Genomic DNA, 23,623 nt, shown 5'->3' with positions numbered 1-23,623 from the left:
TGTAGCCTACCCCTGCTTGGTCACCATTAGACTGCGTTCAGTCAGTTTCGATTCCGGAATCGCTTAGTGCAGATGACGTCCTAAACGTCCTAAACTACTGACATATAAACAACAGCACAATGCCTTTTCTCAAAAAATCATACGAAGTAGGGCTTGATTTTATGGAGTTTCTGGGGCAGAGGATCTCGAAAACAGACAGAAACGAGCTTCGGGATATTTACAACTCTGAGTTTAAAAGGTTTGCCACTAACGTTATTATGACTCAGAGTCATCCACTCAGTATCTGGCACGTCTGTTTTACACAATTCATTCATGACAAGTTTTGCTTTATTTTGTCTTTTTATCTACAAAGTTTTGAATAAAACATTGTGGCATTTGCATGCAAGTGTTGTGTGATATCACTGTCCAGGATCTGCATTGATGCAATAGCTTAACTAAGTTGCATGTCATTATTTCCCTTTTCTTTTTTTTTTTTTTTCTTTCTTTCTTTTTTTTTTCAGGGATGGAAGCCAAGAACCCAAATTTTCCAATGTGATCTATGCCTTAAAAATGTTTAATAAAGCCAGTATAAGGTCTGGAAAAGTTATATTTCATGGAAAACCAAAGGTGAAATCAACATAAATGAACATATATTGTATTTTTAAGTCCATTTGTCAAGAAACTCATATTGCATGTTTTCATTTCATCACTCCCCTCTGACAGGTGCGTGTGTACTACTGCGATCAATGGAAGTCCTTCACACAGCAGAACACCAGCACATCAGCCCCAGAAACTGTCCCAGCATCTTCTTCCCCCAAACCTGTCCTGACCCCAAAGAGGAAGCTTGCTTCAGAAATCCTCAACAAACTCAGAACGAAACGGTGATCATCAGAGATATAATTCAGCTTGTTTGAACAAAATCGCCTTTAAATGCATGATGCATGTGTGAAAAATGTATAATATGAGTGTGATCACAGGCATCACTTCCCAGTGGCACATTTTACTTTTAAAAACTTTTTGTCAAATGTTTCTCTTTCAGAGATGAACTCATCAAGGACAAAGGAGATGTTGAAATAACCTCTGACCCCAAGGCCACCAAAGGGAAAGTTATGTTCATCATCAAGGAGCAGGGGAAGGTGTTTGTGGTGACGTTTCATATCGTAAATCGGGGCGAGAACTGTGTGCACTTCACATACTACACAGCTCTGCACAAAATGCGCTGCTTCACTCTCGTAGATGAGAGGAGAGTGAACCGTGTTTCTCCTCTTCTGCTCTGTCCAGGTGAGAAAAAGGGACTGTCATCTGATAGATAGATAGATAGATAGATAGATAGATAGATAAATAGATAGATGTTCAAATGAAATTAGGATGCTCACAACATTGTCAGATTGATGTCTCTTTGCTAGGTGAGAGTTATGCCGTTGAAGTGCATTATAAAGTCCACCACCACGGACACTTTCCAGCCACCATGTACTTTGAGTTCTGTCCAGAGGCAGATCCACCAGGTTCTGCTAAGCCCTTCTGTATAGTCCGGGAACTGGAGGCAGTGGTTCAATCTGGGCTTGCTGAGACACTGGGCCCAGAGAGTCCATATAACCCCAAACAGAGCAGGAGACTCCGGCCGGAGAACAGGATCGTGGAAGAAGGGGTCCCCCCCGAGAGGTTATCTATCTATCTATCTATCTATCTATTTATCTATCTATCTATCTATCTATCTATCTATCTATCTATCTATCTATCTATCTATCTATCTATCTATCTGTCTGTCTGTCTGTCTGTCTGTCTGTCTGTCTGTCTGTCTGTCTGTCTGTCCGTCCATCTATCTGTCTGTCTGTCTGTCTATCTATTAGGGGGGTGCTCCGATCACGATCGGCTGATTCGGTGATTTCTCAAAGAAACAACACAGAGCCGTTGTTAACTGAGAAGATGCGCAAATCCACATTCCTTTTCAGCGTTTATTTGCGCATCTTCTCAGTTAACAGCGGGCTCTATGAGAAATCACGCACCTGAGGGAATTTACCGCTGATTAGAGAACCGGCTTTACTTACGAGATGCGCATAATGATTGGCCGATCGTGATCGAAGCACCCCTACTATCTATCTGTCTATCCGTCCATCTTTCCATCGATCTATCGATCCATCTGTCAATTTTTATCTGTCTGTCTGTCTGTCTGTTATCTATCTGTCTGTCTATCTATCGATCCATCTGTCAATTTGTATCTGTCTGTCTGTCTGTCTGTCTGTCTGTTATCTATCTGTCTGTCTGTCTATCTATCGATCCATCTGTCTATTTTTTATCTGTCTTCTGTCTGTCCATCCATCCGTCCTTCCGTCTGTCTACTGTGTTCAATATTGTTGAATCAGTATTTCTCCCTCTGTATAGTTTCATCACACACACTCTGAGGATTATGGTGAAGTTGAATCAATATAAGTACCCAGCCTACTTGAAAGAGTTGGCCAAACACAAGCTGGAGGACTCTGAGCGCCTTTCACCCGCAGTAAGACAGCAGCTTCCCAGAGTCAGGCAAGCAAGCATGGACTTTCTTAGAGCAAGGAAACTGTGTTGAACTGATGTACTGATGTTAAAAGTTAGCCACACAGCTCTCTATGAGTATGTATCTGTATGTTCTCAGGCAAGTTCTGGACAGCCAGCTATGCATGAAGAACTACACCGAGCGCTTTCACCTCCTCCTACACCTGGAGGAGATTCAGATGGAGGTGGACATCAAGAAGTACGATCTCTACGGCAAGACCATGACCCTCGACAAATCAAACAAAAAGTTGCTCATTCTCAAAGTGAGTGAGAAGAACAATTATCTAACACAGGTGTGTTCTTATTCATGCCAGATGGACTGAAATTTATATTTTTCTGTCAACTTTGTCTCTTGTCTTTAACTCAGGTACCAGGGGTGGCAGAGAACAGACCGTCTGTACTACGAGGAGATACACTGAACTTCTGTTTGTCAGAGGACAAGAACCAGCCCATCACTGTCTATCAAGGCTACGTCCATCGTGTAGAGCTTGACAAAGTTAAACTCGGCTTCTCCAAGAAGTAAGAAATGTGAAATATTACAAACAGTGATAACGCGATACATAGCTTTCATGGATAGTAATCTCACTGTAACATGTTTTTAACACGTTTTTGTTCTGACTACCTAATTTTATATATACACTACTGTCTAAAAGTTTGGGGTCAGTGAGATGTTTATTTATTTATTTACTTATTTTAAAGACACTAATAAGTGACAGTTAAGACTTTAATAAGGCTACAAAAGATTTCAGTTTCAAATAATGTTTTTTTTTTTTACATTCTATACTTTAAAGAATCACTGTTTCCACAAAACTATTAAGCTGTTTTCAACATTGGTAATTATGAGCATCAAATCAGTATATTAGAACGATTTCTTAAGGATCATGTGACACTGAAAACTGGAGTAATGATGCTGGATACAGGAAAACATTACATTGGAATAAATTACATTTTAAAGTAGTTATGTAACATTAACATGAATAAATGCAGTCTTTGTAAGCATAAGAGACTTAAAGAAATACTTCTTAATAATAAGTATAGGCCTATAATAATTATAAACCTTCTTTAAGGACATGATCGAATGTCTTTGGCTCTGTGTTTGTAGGCTTCTCCAGAAGTTTGTCAGCAACATGAAGTTCGATGTCGAGTTCAACATCAATCGCTTCCCCATAAGGCTTCAGCACAGGGCAGTGGAGCTCGCTGGTCAGCACGGACTGGGAGATGTGCTGTTCCCCTCTGATAAGGGCACTGGACACACTGCACTACCAGACCTCAGGTCTGAAAGCACACACACTCACACACATCTGTTCATGGACATCTACAGTACATCCGCGCACATGCACATATATTAGGAATGTCCTCTGAGATGATGATGATAGGAACACAAAGATACTCTAACCTGAGCTGTATGTTTTCCCGTGTGTTTTTTATCAAACCTTTTGGTGCTTATCCTCTAGCATGTTCAATAAAGATTTAGAGAACAACCCTGAGCAGAAGGCAGCAGTGCAGCACATCCTGTCGGGCACATCCAAACCAGCACCTTACCTGATCTTTGGACCCCCTGGCACAGGCAAAACTGTCACAGTGGTGGAAGCCATAAAGCAGGTAAAGGCAATCATAAGGACTTCTTCATTCATGTGTTTATTACAGCGTTAAACAGCCATGTGACGCATGACTTTGTGCTTGTTTATTGCTTCCAGGTGAATAAATCCAAGGCTACAACCCATATCCTGGCCTGCGCTCCCTCAAACAGTGCCTGTGACCTTCTGTGTGAGAGGTTGTTAGGATATGTGGATGGCCATCGCCTCTACCGACTCTGTGCCCCCAGTAGAGACCCACGCACTTTACCGCAGAAACTGCTGGTGAGATATCATATACATGAGGAGTGTCTGGACATAATTTTTGTATGTAGTTTAGATTACAGAAGATGCATGGAATATGCATATGGTAACAGCAGCACACTGCGCAGAATATTCTACCCCACTGCACTCAGCTTGACCTTTTGTTATAATATTATATGAATTATAATGGATTAATAATATTTACATATATAAAACAAAAATGTGTGATAATTTATATATGTAAATATCATGAATGCACTATATTATATACATGTAATGTTATTTTTGACCAAATATAGTATATTAATATTATTTAAATATGTGAAATGAAATCAGATGTGCGTATTTATTTAAAATATACTTCAACTATATTAACATAGAACATAGAATAAATAGTTCACTCACATTTACTTAATATATATTGCACAATATATTAATGTATTCCACAATATATTAATTTACTGTACTGATATATATATATGTTTTATTTAAATTACATAATTATAGATTATATATATCCATTCCCTACAGAAACACAGTAACTGGAATGAAGCCCAAGACAGCTTCCTGCTCCCATCTAGACAAGCTCTGATGGACTACAGTGTCATTGTTGTTACTCTGGTCACCGCAGGAAGGTACAGCAGTCGTAACATTGATATAACACTTGAAACTTCATTTTGGCTGTGTGCAGTACCATAATAATCCTGTCATATTCTGGGATGTTCTGCTATGCTGTCTGAAAATAAATATCTACTTGTGTGTCCTTCAGACTCGTGACAGGAGGTGTTGGTAAGGGTCACTTCACACACATCTTCATAGATGAGGCCGGACAAGCCATGGAGCCTGAGTGTATCATCGGGATCGCGGGTAAATGAGGAAAGGTTGGGAGAGGAGATGGAGAACTCAGATTAGAAGAACAGATTGTTCATTTCTACACTCTCTGCCCAAGGTTTGCTCGACCCTGAGAAGGGCCAGCTGGTTTTGGCCGGAGACCCGAAGCAGTTGGGCCCCGTTCTGAGATCTCCACTGGCACAACTACATGGACTGGGTACTCAAAGATGTCTCATGACTTCCATTGTATTTTTCATTTATTTCTTCTTCTTGAACTTCTTGAGCTGTAGTTAAGTCATAAAATTGTATTTTTAATACCATCTCATATGAAACAGGGCTGTCCCTCCTGGAGAGGCTAATGAAACAGAATGCGCTCTATCAGAAGAGCCAGGACGGTCATTCTGGATTTGACACTCGCTTCGTCACCAAACTTCTGCGCAACTACAGGTTCTAATCTTATCTCTCATCCATTTTCAATGTCTAAAGTGATGACGGATCACTTAATGTCAAGTACATCCCGCTCCATCACAGATCTCATCCCGCCATCCTCAAGATCCCCAACGAGCTCTTCTATGAGAATGAGCTGCAGGTGTTTGCAAACCAGATGGAGCGGGAGGCCTTCTGTCTCTGGGAGCATCTCCCTAACAAGGTACCAGACCACAACACAAAAACCTGTGCTGGTTTTGTAGATAACTGAATGTTTAAACAGAATCAGAGCCAATAAGAAAATATACTGAACACACTGTGACTGTGTAAGATCTTGTTTCTACATTCTTAAAAATAAAGGTTGCATTTTTAGTTCCCTAAGGAAACCTTTAAGTGAAGTTTTTAAATTTAAAGAATCTTGAAAGGTTTCATGTATGTTTTTCATGGAACCATAGATGCCATTAAAGAACCTTTATTTTTAAGAGTCTAGTTGAGTTATCTAGGTATTATATTTGTGTCAAAGGATGTGTGGAAGGTGCGAATGTTGGAGAATGAATGAAAAAAGCACTTTTCTTGTTTCTGTAATGAACAGGGATTTCCTGTCGTGTTTCATGGAGTGATGGGGAAAGACGAGAGGGAGTCCAACAGTCCTTCATTCTTCAACGTGACTGAGATCGAGGTCATCGTCAGCTACCTCAACAAGCTCATTCAATCGCAGGGCAAGAAGGGTCTGCCAAAACTCAGCACCAGTGACATTGGCATTATCACTCCTTACAGGAAACAGGCAAGACTGAGAATGGATCCTTTTACTTTGTGTTGTAAAATCTGCTTATGATGAGTAATGAATAAAATGTATAATTTGAAGTCTTAACATTTGATTAAACTCTTTTTATAGCTATTTTATTGAATTAAAAAATGTTATTTAAAAAATATTAGAAATAAATACCCTTCTATACTATTTAACAATTTTTTTTTAAAATTCATTTTAGGTGGAAAAAATTCGGAAAGCTCTGAACACTGTGGCAGAGTTGAACAATTGGAAAGACATCAAGGTTGGCCTGTGATTTTGATTTATTTATTCACTTTTTTCTCTCTCTCCGAGCTCATCGTTTTTGCTGTTGTACTTTAAATTTTTTGGGTTCTTGTAGGTGGGGTCAGTGGAAGAGTTTCAGGGGCAAGAGAGAAAAGTCATCATAGTCTCAACTGTCCGTAGTAGCGTCAACTATGTCAAGATGGACCAAGACTTCAACATTGGCTTCCTCTCAAATGAGAAGGTCTCTAGTTCATTTCTATTGGATAAGTTGGTTAAAGGGGGGGTGAAATGCTATTTCATGCATACTGAGTTTTTTATACTGTTAAAGAGTTGGATTCCCATGCTAAACATGGACAAAGTTAAAAAAATTAAGTTGTAAGTTTGAAGGAGTATTTTGTCCCCGCTCGGAGCGAGTGCGAGGAGCGTCAGAAAGGACCCGGGAGAGAGGGGTCACATAACATGTACATGCTCTCGTTCAGTTTCAGCCTCGGGATCTGATTCTGGATCATAAATAAACGGCTGAATCTGACTGTTAGCCATGGTTTGTTTTGGATGATGTTTTTTTCCACACTGTAATGTCACAGCTTCCAAATGCTTTCAACGCAAAAGCCTACTCGCACTCGTGATTCTTTAGCTCCGCCCACACGTCACGCCTCCAGCGACTCGTGTTTTTCCGAAAAAAATCGGCACAGACTATTTTTCTCTTATAAATATAATAAAACTAAAGACTTTTTGGAGATATGAAGGATGCAGTACTACTCTATAGGTCCTCAAGATTAACAGGATATTGAGTGAAAACGAGCATTTCACCCACCCTTTAACCATCTTACTGCCGTTTGTAATGCAGTAAATCAAGTATATATACATACTACTGTTCAAAAGTCTGAACAAGGGCTACTGGTTGGCATTTGTGGAATCGAATAGCAGTTGTTTTAACTACTAGAATCACAGAAGCTCATAATCAGAGCAGTGGAGGTCTGTTTGGATTTCGATTAGAGAAATGAATCCACCCTGTAGTAAAGCTCTTCTGTTGCCCACAGAGGTTTAATGTGGCCATGACCAGAGCCAAAGCCTTGCTCATTGTGGTGGGAAACCCAGTCATCCTAAACAAGGATCCTACTTGGCAGAGGTAAAGTATGTTCCTCTAAGCTTAACCTGCCACCGACCCAATGGCAAATAGTCTTAACGCCCGCAGGCCACGTACAACCCATTTTGAATTTAAAAAACCACCACTTACAAAACCATTTTGAACTTACAAACCATCTGATTGGCTGCCAACATCTTTTCTAATATGCCATATTAGCATTTCTTATGCAAAACAATGACCTCGCTTTACACTGGCCACATGCCACAGAGAAAAATCTCCCTGTTTTTCTTCCAGTTATATTTAGAAGCACTACACACCAGTTTTGGACTGGGTTTTGATTGATACTTGATTTTCTTTGTGGATTTGAAAGTGGAACAAGTTCGGTTTCATTCCAGGAAATGGTTGTCTCACTGATAGTCTGTATGGACTAGTTCATGAATGTGTATTTGTTTGTGTAGGTTTATCCGGTACTGTGAGCTCGAGCAGGGCTACACTGGCTTCGACTACAAGGATGCAGAAGGAGAAGAGGATGTGGTCAGCCGGCTGGCATCTTTAAAAATCAGCTCTGATGGTACGCAGCCTTATGTAACACTTTCAGACCTGAAGTGTAACTATATTATGTGATCGTATGACTCATTGCACATTTGTGTCTAGATATAGACGAAAGCCCACTACAGCAGCATGCACATCCAGAGTGGGGATCTGAGCAGTGAGGACCAGATTTACAACAATCAAATGAGACTTACATCAGCTTACATCCAGAGCAAATGGGAATTTGGTGTATTTTTATCAGTAAAGCAGTATTGACAGACTCATTTTATTGTTGATTTCTGCCAGTAAAACAAGGCAGATGAATGATTCAATTGGTAATGCAGCAAAATAGTCCATTTATACACTACTGAGTTAAAACTGGAGAGATTGTAGCACTTGTGCAACTTGATGTAGATTATAGATCACAGTCACATTATTGCTTTCATTAGCCAACACTATTTAATTTTTATGAATGCTTAATTTCTTTAATTTAATACATAAATCGGTTTTATTTTTCTTTATCACTGAAAATGCAGATTTACTTATTTCAAATGCCTTTTAGCCCTAATTAAAATGTTTCTTGCAAGTAAAGGGGCTTTTTTTTATTTTAAATGGCTATTAAAATAAAAAAAATAAAGAAATAAAAAAAATTGTCAATGCAAATTATTTTATTTTTTGATTAACTTTCTAGAATTATATATATATATTTGGTGTTATATTTTGAATATTAGAATGCATGACTTTATGCCTATGGTGGTATTGTTTTGTATGTTGTACTTCAAATCTAAGCAGAAAAGACTGAAAATTTAGCAAAATTAATTATTTTTAACAGTAAATGGTCCAGTATTTGTAAAATCGATGAGTTCTCATTGCATTTAATTTCACACAAAAGGAAAAAAGTGCAACATTGTTTTGTTTCGAAAAAATAGTTTATTATTAACATGGGTTGGTTTCACTTCATTCAAACAATTACTGCTAGTCTCATTTACAAAGCATTGTTACTATGAGCGCTCATAAAAATCTGGATTATTAAATCATATTTAATACTTCCAGAAAAAAGGAAGAGACCATATGAACACAGCAGATTGATCTCAGAGTCCGGAGTGGAGCTCTGTATGCTAAAGCTGGACGCTGTAGTCATTTACTCATGCAGACGATGACTTCACAACGGTCATGAGTCTGTTCTCACATCTGCATAGAGGATTTCACAAATCAGTACATTGAAAAAAAAAAAGCTAAAGAACATCTTCCTCTTTTATTAGCAGGTAGTGTTTAGTTTGTACTTGGTCTAATGGGATATTTGTGTGCACAGTCAGTGCATTACAATCAGTGTTTTAATAATGCCCAGTTTAATAACTTCAGAATCATTGCCATAGTGTTCCAGGTGTTCAAGAATTATACAGATGGTTAGCTTCATGTTCTGTGTGCTTCTGGTGGACCTAAACAAGGAAGATTTTTTTTTTGGTTGAAATATGACCCTGGACACCTTGAAATTTTTTTTGTATCTTTCACCCTCTTATTTGACATTAGCAGAAGAGGGAAACCAAGCCAATCCATGCTATTGAATTCAACACTCGTTCAAACAGTCAACACAGACAGGAAACATGGGGGTGGAGTTATGTAGTGTTGCTAATTTACTTTATGTCAGGCATCTCACGGCACCAGTAGGGGACAGCAGTGGAAGTGTCATTGTTACATGGATTTTACACAAGCAAATAAAAGCTACGGATCTTTTTCTAGATGCACAACGGTTATTCTCCCAGATGGCCCGGACACCTCTTTACTTTACTGGCATGAAACATTACAACACTGTTTGTGACAAAACTTGTGCATGCAAATAATTTTATCTCAAACAAAACGCATTAATGACAGCTAACTAAATGCACACAATTCTGTGGGAAAAGCAAAGGCACTCAAGGCCTCTTCTAGCTAATACACATTTGCTAGCAATCATCGGTGTATTTATTTGAAGTTTTGCAGTGCTAGAAACCGAATAAGTGATTCAAACTTAAAAAATGTAAAGTTTGCATTGACAATACTCAACGTGAGGACCATACAGTCAGATTATGTGACAGCTTGAGCTCACCCCAGATATTCAAGGCGGGTCAAACCAGTTTAGAGCTCCATGTGCACGCATGTATATTTATGCATGTGTGGAGGACAAATAGGATCATTCAAATGAAATGTGTCACATTCCTAATTAATCTGACTGAGCCTTCTAAGTGCATGTAATTACTATTTATTTGGGGACTGAAAGATATAAACATACTCAATATTACCTAAATACATTTAAATTCATGGTTTCTCACTACTAGAAAAGTGTGTTAACTCACAGAGAAGCTCGAAACTAGCACTTTACCAGAGTACATTCAATTTTGTGGAGGGAATGGTGATGAAGGCACTGATTTTATTACCAAATTCTGTGCTATTAAGATAATTCTACATTGTTATATTAATTACGATTACAATCATATGAAAACCAGACTTAGCTATAATAGTCGATCGATAAATGTGCAAAAAAACAATACCGTTACAACTGACATCATCCGTACAGTACAAACTGAAGGGGAAAAAAAAAATAAAAGAAAAGTGTGTTCTAAGAAACATTGTGCCATAAGGAAAACTAAATCAAGACATATCATATACTGATCTAACCTGCCTTTCTGCTCACCCTCTGTCCATTTAATTCATATTTTATTCACATTCCTCCATCTTCCACCTGTTTGTATGCATGAAATGTGACATACAGTCCAGTGTATTTGTGTTGTTTGGTCAAAAACCTTTCTTTCTTTTTTTGTGGAGTTTTTTCATTATTGAGATCATTCTGGAAAAGACCGGAAAGTTCTCTCACAACAGCAAGCACCCGCTCCTCTTCTGCCTCTTGCGGACTTGGAGTGCCGCCCTGGTGGCCATTTCAAATACTTCCCTCACACCATCCTTAGTTTTAGCTGAGCATTCGAGGTAGCCAAAGGCGCTAATGCGGTTGGCCATGTCCCTGCCCTCCTCCGGTTTAACTGGCTCCTGCAAAACAAAAAAAAAGTGGGAACTAAATCATTACATGCAATATGATTTAAAACCGAATTACGGTTACTGAATGATGGACGTCAGAATTGTGCAGCACTGTCTGTCCGACTTATGACATACGATGTTAATTCTGCCAACTAAATGGATCGATTTAACAGAGGCTGTCTGCCCAGATTACCAAACACTATTGCTGACGCATTATATCGGGGGCATCAGTCATTGGTTATTAGAGGTTGGACTGATTGTGCAATGAGTTTGACAAATGATAACCGATCAGGGCTTCTAGAGTGGCAGTAATTCTGGCTGCTAAGAGCTTTTTAATGGGACTCCCCATGGTGGAGGCATGGCCGGCCCAGGGAACACACCTGCTTCATCTTAGTCAGCTCTCTCCGTGTGTGCTCATCGTTTCGCAGATCCTTCTTGTTGCCCACAAGGATTATGGGAACGTTGGGGCAGAAGTGCTTCACCTCCGGTGTCCACTTTTCTGGAATGTTTTCTGAGAACGAACACACACACACACACACGTGTTAGATTGATTTAAATCAAATGAGAAAAAAAAAACACATTGGAAATGCTATACAAAGAGTATAACACAGACAGATTAATAAAATAAAATTTACATAAGATGGTGTTTCCAAGCTTGTAAATAAATAAATAAATAAATAAATATATATATATATATATATATATATATATATATATATATATATATATATATATATATATATATATATATTAGGGGTGTAACGGTTCACAAAATTCACGGTTCGGTTCGATACGATACACTGATGTCACGGTTCGGTTCGGTTCGGTTCGATACGTTTTAGATACAGCAAAATGTAAAAACATCTCAACTTTTCAGAATGCCGCAAGCGCACCGCGGGTCATGTGACAAGAACCAACCAATCAGCTTCATCCTTTCCCGTAACAACGTTGAGAGCTCAGCCAAGATGAAGGAACAGCTGATCATAGTTGTATATGGATTGCAATTTTGAAATAAATTCAGTAGCAGAGCTACTCCAAGCGATTTTTAGAGCTGCAAATCCATTTATCCTTCGCTGAAATTTCCGCGTCTCATGGAGAGAGCACGTCATTGTTGCTGAAGCAAAGACAGACGCCTCATGAGCGCTTCTGCCCGAGCGCTTTGGAAAGGAGGAGAAAGACGCGCTTAGCGTTTTCCATGCGTTTTTAGGCACGATATGTGAACGGCCCCTAAGGCGCTCGCTCACTCAGCACGCGCTGAAGGCTCGTTGCAAAATGTCTAATGCATTTAACAGACCAGAAATATAAGATCCTAAAATAACCAACAGGTCTGGTGTTTGGGTTGGATTCCCTGTAAGCTATAGTGTCTAAATGCTGCAGGGATAGTTTGCTGCGTGCATGTTTCTCCTTTTTTTCGTCTTTTCCCAGATAGTACTGACGCATATATCCCAGATATTCCCGCTGGTTTTTTTTTTTTTTTTTTTTTGTAATCCCGCTGGTGTACCCTGTCATGTTGCAGATGCGACATACCGTTGTTTTTTTATCCACCACTCTCTTGCCATCACCATTATAGCTTAAAGGGAATCCAAAGTGCACCCAAACACCAGACCTGTTGGTTATTGGAGGATCTTCTCATTTCTAGTCTGTTAAACGCATTGGCTATTTTGCAACGAGCCTTCAGCGCGTACTGAGTGAGCGAGCGCCTGCTGAGTAGCCTAACATAAACATATAAGATGGTGTTTTTTTCTTCTTCGGGAGTGTCAGGGGCGTTGCCTGTTACGTTGTTTGGGTTATTGGGCTACCTTGTTGAACGCATATCATTATATTTCTTTCTCTCTCTCTTTTTTTTTTTTTTCAAATATAATTAATTACTCCAACGAACCGTTCGGTATACATAATGCGTACCGCGTACCGAACCGAAAGCGTCGTACCGAACGGTTCAATACGAATACGCGTATCGTTACACCCCTATATATATATATATATATATATATATATATATATATATATATATATATATATATATATATATATATATATATATATATATATATATATATATATATACACAAACAAACAGAAAATGTACATATTATTTAGTATAGTTTATAATAATTAGTATAGTATTAGTACATTTTCATAAGTATAAAAAAAAAAGTTGACTATTGATATAAAATGTACATAATTGAAACTTTGTACATCAAGTGTTTCCACGTTCCAAACTGTAGGTACTGTATGAAGAAAAATATGGTAAAAGAAAAATATCGGTCACAAAAATATGAAAATGTTAAATAATACTTATGTATGGTCTTAAAGAACGTTGTTTTGTAATGTGAGTGTGACCCAAATAAAGTATGAGTGAAAGAAGCGATTTTCCCCAACATATCCAATCCTATTATTCATTAGTAATTCATGTTTAGAGTCTCGGAAGAATAATGGTGGTTCCATGCCAACACTCATTTCACAGTTGGATTAATTGTTATGTAATTATGATCTTATGAACTCTGCTGAATCATGCGGCTCAATCCTGACAGATAATCTCAGAACTGTCTGCAATAACCTTTATACAATGCTAGCATGACTTTAATTTGTTCAAGCTTCCAGACACAAATTGAAACAGAGAAGAGGACAAGGATGTTCTTTCGGGAAGCTGGTGGAGATAAAAGACAGTGATGTCATGGACACAAGAGATATCATGATGCGCCTCGACTATTAGGCAAAAACAGGAACTTCCTGCATACAGTAATGACCCAGTGAATCCCTTTTTCCAGTAAGAAAGGCCTTCACCTAAAGGGTAAGCCAAAATGAAAGATATGAACAAGATTTCTGGGTTTTCGGGAAATGGGATTACCTAAACTGTCAGGACTGTCAATGGAGAAACACATGAGGATGACATCTGTGTCTGGGTAAGACAAGGGCCTCAGACGATCATAGTCTTCCTGTCCTGCTGTGTCCCACAATGCCAGCTCCACCTGTGGATCATAATTGGACAGAAGGAGTCAAAGCTCAGTTGTGACAGCTAGTCAAAGCCTTCTATGATCTGTACACCATGCTGGACTGCAAATGATGACTAATTTGCAATCAAAAAACAAGTTACACAAAAGCAGAAGTGAACTTAATATATATTTCAATATGATATAAACATTGTCTGAATAGGCTATGTAAAACCCAAGAAATGAGGCAAAATAAGCGTTACACATTTGTAACAGAAAATGTTCTGGCTTAAAATGTCTAGTTGGAAATGTACATGTACAATTTTGTTGTACAATTTAAAATATATTTTAAATACATATTTAAATAAATGAATAAAGCAAGCAAAATTTAAAATTTTTGTAATATTTAAATTTCAAATATTATTTCTTCAAGATCTATTTCTGTAGATCCTTAAGGACAATGCAAATGAATTTAGAAGTATCAATCCTTTGCATATGTCACTCTTCACTCACATGTGTACAGAGCCACAGCAAGGATTGGCTCATCCAATCACAACAAGCCTAATGAACTGAATTAGTTGAACGACTGATTAGAGGGAATCAAACTCCATCCCTTCTGCTCTCCTGTAGGATTGAAGCTCAGCAATGTGGCTTTATAGCGTTGCTGAGTCATATGTTGAGCCTGATGCCACATCATTACACAACCTTTCCTTAATTCACTCAGAGACCAGAATATTTTTTCCTGTGTGCACTGTTCTGAAGCTCTACTGCATAATAATCTGTTCAGGTGAAGAATAAACAAGCCTATAATGCTTTTGATGGCTCATAGTTTTTCTAAATGTGCATTGCATCAGCCAAAAATGAACGTCAAATCGATTGTAGACCACATTTTGGAGAAAGACTATGAAGATGAATGTCTTTTTTCCCCACAAAGGACGGAAAGATTTATGCTCCATCGACACTGGGAAGCTTCTATATTTTGACAAAATAAGCAGCGTAACACTACTGAGAGAGCGAAGGGGGTTTAAAAGAGATGCCATCCTGCTCCTTAACAGCTACAGGGGGCGGGATATCTTGAGTCCAGTCAGGAAACCAGAGAGAACAGTCATTTCCTGTTTTGCAAAGTCCCCTTTAGATTTCAGAGTGGTCAGAACTGCAAAAAATCTGAACTATGAGCTAATGATTTATCTTGTTATTTATATACTATTAAAGTATTTATTTACTATTTATCATACTATTTACATGCTGTTTATTAATCTGATTTGATCATTTTTAAAGGGGGGTGAAATGCTCGTTTTCACTCAATATCCTGTTAATCTTGAGTACCTATTGAGTAGTACTGGATCCTTCATAACTCCAAAAAGTCGTTAGTTTTATTATATTCATAAGAGAAAGATAGTCTGTACCGATTTTTCCCGGAAAAACACGAGCGCCTGGAGGCTTGACGTGTGGGCGGAGCTAAAGAATCACGAGCGCCAGTTGCGTTGACAGCGTTTGGAAGCTGTGACAGCTGTGGAGGCTGAAACTGAACGAGAGCAGCAGCAGCAACGACTCGCTCCGAGGGGGGCTCGAACCCGGGTCTCTGGCATGGGAGGCGGACGCACTAACAAGGAGGCAGAGATATTTTAAGCAGTTTTACTCACAGCCTGTGGTTCCAACACACAATCGTGACCCTTTTTCGTTGAGATTGCATCATCCTTAAGAAATAAACGATACGCAAATCCGTCGTCAAACTGGGCTTTGTTTGTAAAACAAGCATTTTAGAAATGCAGGGAACAAACACAAACACTTGCACAACTCCGTTGATGCTCTGTAAAAATAAACTCCATCCACTGGTCCCTTAATGCTGTTTTTTCTTTGGTAATCTGTGCAGGGTTGTCTTGCCCTGGCAACCAAAAACACACTCCTTTTGTGACATTTCGCGACGCTCTCGCTCTGATCAGTGATTGTCTGTGCACAGCCTCTCTCTGCTCTGCTATACGGGAGCGCGCGCTCTTCTGGGAGAAGTGCCCTCAGGATCCATATAAGGAAATTCCGCTCCATCTAACGTCACACAGAGCCATACTCGAAAAAAACTTTCCGAAACTTGTGACAAACCGGAAGGAGTATTTTTGGAACAGAAATACTCCTTCAAACGTACAACTTAATTTTTGAAACTTTGTCCATGTTTAGCATGGGAATCCAACTCTTTAACAGTGTAAAAAACTCAGTATGCATGAAATAGCATTTCACCCCCCCTTTAATAGTTTAAGTTCAACACTAGCCTGACTACGTCAGACTTCGTACTTCCGCTCAATTTCAGTTCCCTTCTGTACTCAGTGCGAGATAGTGACGTATCTCCCAGTTTTCTTCGGGCCTCAAAACAGCCGGCCAATCAATGAACAGAGGGTGGGCTGAGAGCAGTGACATGGACGATAAGCACCGAATGTAAGATCGTAGTTTAGGTTAGGGAATTCGAAAACGACAGCGGACATGGAGACACGGGATGCTATTCGCAGAGCGTTTGTTTTACATTTTGAATGGAGGTGATGTTGTGGCCCTAATCGCGATGCCTCTTGCATTGGAAAAAAGTTTAATTTATCAACGGTTAATGATCGTCAGCGAGAAACTGGGGAGGCCAAAGTCCGGCAAGGTGATAATTGTGATTGTGTCCCCCTTGGTTGCTCTCATGGAGGATCAGGTTAAGGAGGCAGCGAAACTCGCTTTGTTTTTTTTTCTCTCGCAGCATATCGAGTTCTATATACATATTCTAGTTTACAGTAGAAGTTCGAGGCAGCTGCATCGGCGCATAACACACGTCATAACCAAACATTGTGTGATTGGCTTACGGGTAACCAATGATTTTAAACTTCAAACAACACAAAACAATGTTTCCAAAACAATGACTATTATTTACACTTGTTAGTTTGATTGTTTGAATAAACATCTGGACAATGGATCTAGAGGATAAATAAAATACACACTAAAATAACAGTCACACATTCTTCGCTGGTTTCAGCATGAACAAGACAGTAAACCTAAGGAAAATAACTCGCAACATGTTCTAGTTTGCGGACAGATCTCAGCTTGGCTTTCACAATCAGAGATTTTCAAAACCAACCCAAACCTCAAGGACTGGAAATATTGTTGAGAAGAGTTGTACAAAGACAGGCTGTGGGGGTTGAAGGTGACCAAGAATCAATACCAACCTGTTTGCTGTCAACTTCGATGTCTGCAATGTAGTTCTCGAACACAGTAGGCACGTAGACTTCTGGAAACTGGTCTTTGCTGAACACTATAAGGAGACAGGTCTTCCCACATGCTCCATCTCCCACGATCACCAGCTTTTTCCTGATTGCTGCCATACCTGGGAGGTAAAAACAAGATTCGCTATAACAAAAAATGGCTCCATGTCATAAAAAACTATTTTACTTTTACATTTGAAAGAGTTCAGTGTAAAATATAAAACATGTTAGGTTCCAGTCCAAAAAGACTTTGTGAATTAGTTCACAAAACTAGTCTAAATGATTCTTTCATGCATCAGTCCTCATTTTCATGAAAGATGATCAAGAAATTTCCATCTGTAAGCCACTTCAAACCATCTTATTTATTCAGAAGTCATATTTGGATCACTTTAGGATACGTTAATGGTGTTTTCCAAGGAACATCTCATAGATTCACTTTCATTCTTTATAAGAGTGGGCAGGAAATTCTTCATAAATTAAACACAAAACTACTTCGGCTTTTGATTGGTCGTTCAATGAAACATCAAAATAACTTTTTTTTTTATTATTGTAGCCCAATGTTTTTCTTTGTCATTCAGCCATATATTGTGCACCATAACACAAAACAGACCTGAAGGCACATGAACACTGCTGAATCAAAAGCAGATGAGATAAAACATTTGTAAGTAAACATGATATGAACATCTGTTTAACATAAACAATACCAAACTCACCCTGCAGACATGTTCCTCATGGCTACAAAACACACATCAAAATACAAGCAAAGGCTTCTGAACCCAACCAAACCTGTCAACAACTTTCAGACAATCATCTTTTATTTTAATCGTATACAATGTTCTTAAAGTCAGATTTCAACTCCACAAACTCAATTTTAGTCACATCTGCCATTTGGCGAGTTTTCATTTTAGACTCTGATTACACAGGTCAAATCAATTCACACTATAAATTGCAAGTTGTCAGTTTGGCGGAAGAGGAAAGCATTTATTCATAATCAACTTAGCTGAGGAGCACGTATTATCGCATTAATCTGTCATGCATTTGATCGCCAACATCAATATCCACACTAACTCGCTTGCTTATAGGAGCTAGTGGTAGTGTGATAATTCTTGGGAAGAAGTGGGAGAGGTCGTGCTTGGGTCTTTATGTGGGCGATGAGGGAGATCTGTCACGCATCCATGATGAATGTGTGCCAGTAGGAAAGCACAGCTGTGCATATCCTTCCAAGCGGCCCAACACTCATCTATCCTTCCTTAGTAATCTCACGCTCTTCTCCACTGTCTGGGCATATGTTAACACTTATCAGCAGAGCTCCATCAGATTGTGCTTCCTAGGAGCAGAAAGAACTTTATTTTTAGTATGGCCTGGGTTTCTGTCTGTCTCACATGAATCTTCATCCACCCACATGAAACACTGGGGTTTAGTTTCTACTGAAAGAGAGAGCACAGGGAAGACTTAAGAAATTACTGGAGTGCGCCGATATATACAGCACAACTGCACTCACAGCGACCAGAGTTTGATTCCCATCTCGTATTCCTGTGCCAGCCCCGCTCCCCTCTTTCTACCCAATACTTTCCTATCATCTCTCCACTGTCCTGTCTAAATGATAAAAGGAATAAAAAGCTCAATATATAATAATTACTGGAGAAAAAATAAATAAATGTCAACATTCTTTGAGTATAATTTTATTGAGAAAAAAAACTAAGTTCAATAAAACTCAAGAATTATTGATTATATAATAATAATAAATATTATGGGTGTGCAGTGAAACCAGTATTTGTATCAGTATTTGTATCTGTAACAATCACAAAATTATTTGTATCTGTATCTGTATTCGGATAAAACCGGAAGTAGGCGGAGCTTTGTTTTTTTCCATAGTTATCACTGAACAAATATGCAGTGTTTAAAAATGAATGATTATAACTTTTATTTAAATATCTTCTAACAGTCGAGGTTGATACCCTTGTATAGACAAAGTTTCGAGTGCGAGTTCGAGTCCCATTTTGGGGACCTTTCGTGATCCATAAATTGATTTTCATATTTCTATGATATTTAAATATTTAAGTAATTTCCAGGAAATGCATGGAAAAATGAGAACAGGGTATGGAAAAATATTTGTGCTTCGACTATTTGTCCTTTTCAGTGTTCTAAAGTATCAAATTAATTTCTAAAAAATAAATTGATCTCATACATTATATCAAATTTGAATATTTTTTCAAAATTTAATGAAACTATAATATATAATTCTGTACATCATATTTGATTAATCACAAGAAGTTAACATGGTAACTTTGACAACTAAACACCAATAATAATCCTAACCTTTCTCTTTTCTGTCAAGAGGGTTTCGTTATTTTAAATGTTACACAACACTACTTTAAAAAAGTGTGTGAACCATTTGATCTGAGAAAGCCATTTCTAAAATAGTCTCAGTCTTGGACGTCACGTCCACGGACCGTTGACTTATAAGCATCACATCGCTTACGTAGCAGAGTCTGAAACGCATGGAATTCCCTGCTGTTTTCCATCTTCCTGTAAACAGGCCTTTAAATAATGTAGTGATTCATGTGTTCAAAACAATCAGATGAGTCATCTGAAAAATGTCTTTACAACTATTGACAAAAGATAAGTACACAAATACAGGTAATTCAGGTTACAGAAGCAAACTGAAGGAACTCTAAGTACCTTAAACTATTGTTAAAGACTTCTTTAAAGAAGTTATTTGGAGAATAAAAGAGAAACTCAAATCCATGTGAACACAGCGCCAGCTTAAATATGTTTCCTGTGACACATCTGGACAAGTCCCAACGTTATTTTAAACAAACATCATTTTTAGTAACAAAACTAGAACAAGTTGCCAGTTGAGGACGAGAGGACTGTCCAACCAATCCCAAAAATATCTATTTTTCCATTCAAACTTCATAGCAACTTGCAATATAATATATGATTGCAGTTAAGAGACAAATACTGCCCATGACCTAGAGTAAGTTTATAAGGTTACACAACCAGAGCAAAGTGCTCAAATGCAAACTCCAACACTTGAAATGTCTCCAAAAAAAACTGTTTGTAGGAGCTTACTAATCAAAGTCCAAAACTAATGTGTGACTGGATGAAACTAAAGTCCTGTACTTACCAGTTGGCTGACAACTTTAGAAACATTTTATAGTTCAAGATGAACTGTAAGAATGACAGTGATGTAAAACGACGAGTTAAATTGACAAAACCTCTTCAAGAAAGCATCAGTCACAACTTGCATTTATAGGGATAGTTTACCCCAAAATGAAATTTCTGTCATACATTTTTCACCCTCATGTCAAGCCCATGAGTCCTTCGTTCATCTCCATAACACAAATTAAGAAATTTTTTGATGAAATCCAAGAGCTTTCTGACCCCGCATAGTTAGTTGTACACAAAAAGTATTATCATAGCTTAATTAAATGACATCATCTTTATTTTTTGGTGAACCATCCCTTTAACAAGAGAACTTTACATTAAAAATGGCATTAAACCAACAAAAATATGATAAATTATATTATCTTTTTTATGGCATGAGGGACAGATGGTCTATATATGATGCTGCGAGTAACACAACGACCACATGAACACCTCATCAATGCTGAAGATAATAAACTATCCAAAAGAGATATGGTTTAGGTAAACGGTGATAACGTTTGTCTAGGTTTGCCTTCCTTGAATCCATCAGTGTGTGTAGGAGAACCTCTCTTCTAATTCACTGCCAGGTTTTCTCATGTAATTCAACTATATTTTGATTGACTTTGGGGCTGCTGTGTGCTGTGCTATTTTGATTTGGACTAACTAATGTCTTATCCCAAAAAAAGTTTTGACAGTATGTCCTCCTGTGACTCGAAGACACCACATGGTCACTAAAAAAATAAAATGGTGTATGTGCCTTAGGGGTTGTGGACCTTAAAATGCATTTCTGCTCCAGGAAAATATTTCATTAGTGTGGCAAAGTTCACCAGATGGCAGGTTGACAAAGGCAGCCAGAAGCTTAATGAAACAGGAAGCAGGCTGAGGATTCTGGGAGCAGTTCGTAATGCAGAGCTGGTCTGAAAGCAGTCAATGAGGCATTTTCAGCAAACCTACAATCCATATTAGCTCATTTATCTCAGTCTGGGGTCAGACTCTGACTGTTGTTAATGCACCATGGGCATAATATATTTATGCCATGACTCTAAACTATTACATGAGCAGGCTTTTTCAAACTTATGATTTTTATTGCAGTCATTTAGTCTTCAGTCATTAGATCAGCAGGATGATGAATTGTCTGTCTTGACACCAACTTAATCATTGCTTCCAATATAAAATGCATTAAATAATCAGAAAAACAATGAACAAACAGAAGGTGCAAACAAACAGTTAATGAGCTTTGGATTTAGGCAGCGCTCAGTCCTCTTCATTTCCAGACAAACCTTGTTAATAGTCTTTCAATTCTACTCGTGGCAGACATTATGTCATTCATATCTGTCCTACAGTAGGTCTAAAAGTATTTTAAACTACATTTTTCAGCTTTGTTTGTAGTCAGAAAACCTGGATACGAATTAGACATTTTTGAGCCAATTTTTCTTGGTTTTTGAATAGCATTTTTCATTTTATTTCTAATTTAAGGTGTTGATAAGATTTTTACTTTTTGTCCTACAACATTAAATTACAAAAAGTCATAAACATACATTTTGAAGCAGTCCAAATTATTTAAGTTGCTAAAAAGTTAATTAGAGTGAGTGATGTCACTTTCCCTGAAATTTCTAGGTTTTCCAGAATCAAGGGAATATACTGTCAATTCTGACGCATACAAGTTTTCCCTTGTATTGTATAAAATACTGAAATCTGTGTATGAAATGTCGCTCAAGGCTATCTGAACGAGCGTAAAATGGCCTACAACACCCCAAGGATTAAAGATCAGGCCTTTCTTAAGTCTTATCCAAGCATTTGGTTGCCACAGAACACAGACTTTGGCCTAAGGCACATTTTGAGAAGGCAGTGCCATAAGACACGCCGACATGTCATTTTGACAGAAAGACTCGGTGGAACAACAGGTTAGTTAATCACTCGGCTGGGTTTAGGGGAAAAGTTTTGCACACAACTGAAGCGCTGTCGACTGCAACGCCCTTGCGTGACTGAAGGAAGCTGATTACTCACGATTAGAAACGGCACGTCGAAAGCGAGCAAACAATTAATTAGTTCGCACTATATCGAACAACAACCAAAACTCGCGCGGAGCTTTAACCGTCGCAAATGTGTTTTGTATCATTTTGAATACTTCTATAACTCACGACAGAACTGTGAATGTGAATTCTCACTGTTGTCACACACTGCCTGGTCGGTTTAAACTATGAATCTGACATAGTTCACAAATAACTCGAGTCATTAAAAACATAACCGAGCTCGTTTGAGAACTAACAGCCACCACCTAACGTTACTTTCCACACACCGCCCAAGCAAACTTGCTTTCTAGAAACATTCCTGAAGTCCGACATGTCAAATAAGATGTCATGTATGCAAATGGAAACGTAAATACCTTATTTTCTCGCGGGGTTCAAATTCCCAGTCGATCTCGTGTTCGAGTTTTAAGCGCAATGTGGAGAATTTCAAGCGATTGTTGCTAAAAGACGAGGCTCGACTCACAGAAGACCCGCCCGCTGTTTTGGGAATCACAGTCGACCGCTGCGCTGCTGAATGTTGAGGAGGCGGTTCCCAAGTAGGAGCACTGCGGTCCCTCCCTCCGCCACCGATAATAATGACATCATTCTGATCGCTGTGGAGAGCCATACACACCACACGCCACTAAATCACAATGCTCTATTGCTCTTCAGCCTGGTTCCTCTTCTGTATGTGACCCTGGACCACAGAACCAGTCATAAGGGTTAAATTCTTGAAACTGAGATGTATACATCACATCTCAAAAAAGTACAAATGCTGTTACTGGGGCAGTATCTTTTCAAAAGGTAGGCTACATTTTGTAACTTATTTACTCCTAAATGGTGCATATTGGAACCTTACGGGTACACATTAGTACCAAAAGTATATATAATAGTACAAAATAGTACATATAAGTATCTTCTGAAAGGGTACCACCGTTGTGACAGCTGGTTGTATTTATTTATTAATTTTCTTTCTAAGAGAGCTTTTTATGTTTTTATGTTATGTTTTTATATGATGGATCACTATATTGAACAGCATATATC

General features: G+C 38.4%; 2 protein-coding genes across 2 annotated transcripts; one reads left to right on the top strand and one right to left on the bottom strand.

Annotated features, from left to right (window-relative positions):
• Positions 1 to 44: 44 nt before the first annotated feature.
• Positions 45 to 8,810, top strand: LOC113105126 (putative helicase mov-10-B.1). The gene is made up of 22 exons (XM_026266256.1): positions 45 to 238; positions 501 to 606; positions 703 to 860; positions 1,019 to 1,260; positions 1,386 to 1,641; positions 2,362 to 2,502; positions 2,612 to 2,774; positions 2,879 to 3,030; positions 3,614 to 3,784; positions 3,966 to 4,113; positions 4,209 to 4,370; positions 4,881 to 4,984; positions 5,119 to 5,216; positions 5,299 to 5,397; positions 5,516 to 5,627; positions 5,712 to 5,829; positions 6,199 to 6,390; positions 6,596 to 6,658; positions 6,755 to 6,880; positions 7,680 to 7,768; positions 8,185 to 8,297; positions 8,381 to 8,810. Exons 1-22 carry the CDS (start codon positions 120 to 122, stop codon positions 8,437 to 8,439), a joined length of 2,991 nt encoding a protein of 996 aa, XP_026122041.1. The 5' UTR covers positions 45 to 119; the 3' UTR covers positions 8,440 to 8,810.
• A 357-nt stretch (positions 8,811 to 9,167) lies between these two features.
• LOC113105125 (rho-related GTP-binding protein RhoA-D-like) lies at positions 9,168 to 23,109 on the bottom strand. The gene is made up of 5 exons (XM_026266255.1): positions 22,957 to 23,109; positions 17,385 to 17,542; positions 14,115 to 14,235; positions 11,647 to 11,777; positions 9,168 to 11,278 (listed from the first exon to the last, which is right to left on the bottom strand). Exons 2-5 carry the CDS (start codon positions 17,538 to 17,540, stop codon positions 11,105 to 11,107), a joined length of 582 nt encoding a protein of 193 aa, XP_026122040.1. The 5' UTR covers positions 17,541 to 17,542; positions 22,957 to 23,109; the 3' UTR covers positions 9,168 to 11,104.
• Positions 23,110 to 23,623: the final 514 nt, after the last annotated feature.

The sequence above is a fragment of the Carassius auratus genome, chromosome 6, assembly GCF_003368295.1.
Source record: "Carassius auratus strain Wakin chromosome 6, ASM336829v1, whole genome shotgun sequence".
In the NCBI taxonomy this organism is placed as follows: Eukaryota; Metazoa; Chordata; class Actinopteri; order Cypriniformes; family Cyprinidae; genus Carassius; species Carassius auratus.
Note: the sequence above shows the minus strand (reverse complement) of the source record. Positions and strands in the feature narration are given on the sequence as shown.

What these genes read in the sequence shown, in the direction of transcription:
- LOC113105126 (XM_026266256.1), top strand. Translation starts at nt 120, where the DNA reads ATGCCTTTTCTCAAAAAATCATACGAAGTAGGGCTTGATTTTATGGAG. An exon ending in TGGTGGAAGCCATAAAGCAG is followed by an intron (nt 4,114 to 4,208) that starts GTAAAGGCAATC and finishes TATTGCTTCCAG; the next exon opens with GTGAATAAATCCAAGGCTAC. An exon ending in AAGGATCCTACTTGGCAGAG is followed by an intron (nt 7,769 to 8,184) that starts GTAAAGTATGTT and finishes TTGTTTGTGTAG; the next exon opens with GTTTATCCGGTACTGTGAGC.
- LOC113105125 (XM_026266255.1), bottom strand. Translation starts at nt 17,540, where the DNA reads ATGGCAGCAATCAGGAAAAAGCTGGTGATCGTGGGAGATGGAGCATGT. An exon ending in TGACAGTCCTGACAGTTTAG is followed by an intron (nt 11,778 to 14,114) that starts GTAATCCCATTT and finishes GTTCGTTCTCAG; the next exon opens with AAAACATTCCAGAAAAGTGG. An exon ending in AGCTGACTAAGATGAAGCAG is followed by an intron (nt 11,279 to 11,646) that starts GTGTGTTCCCTG and finishes TTTGTTTTGCAG; the next exon opens with GAGCCAGTTAAACCGGAGGA.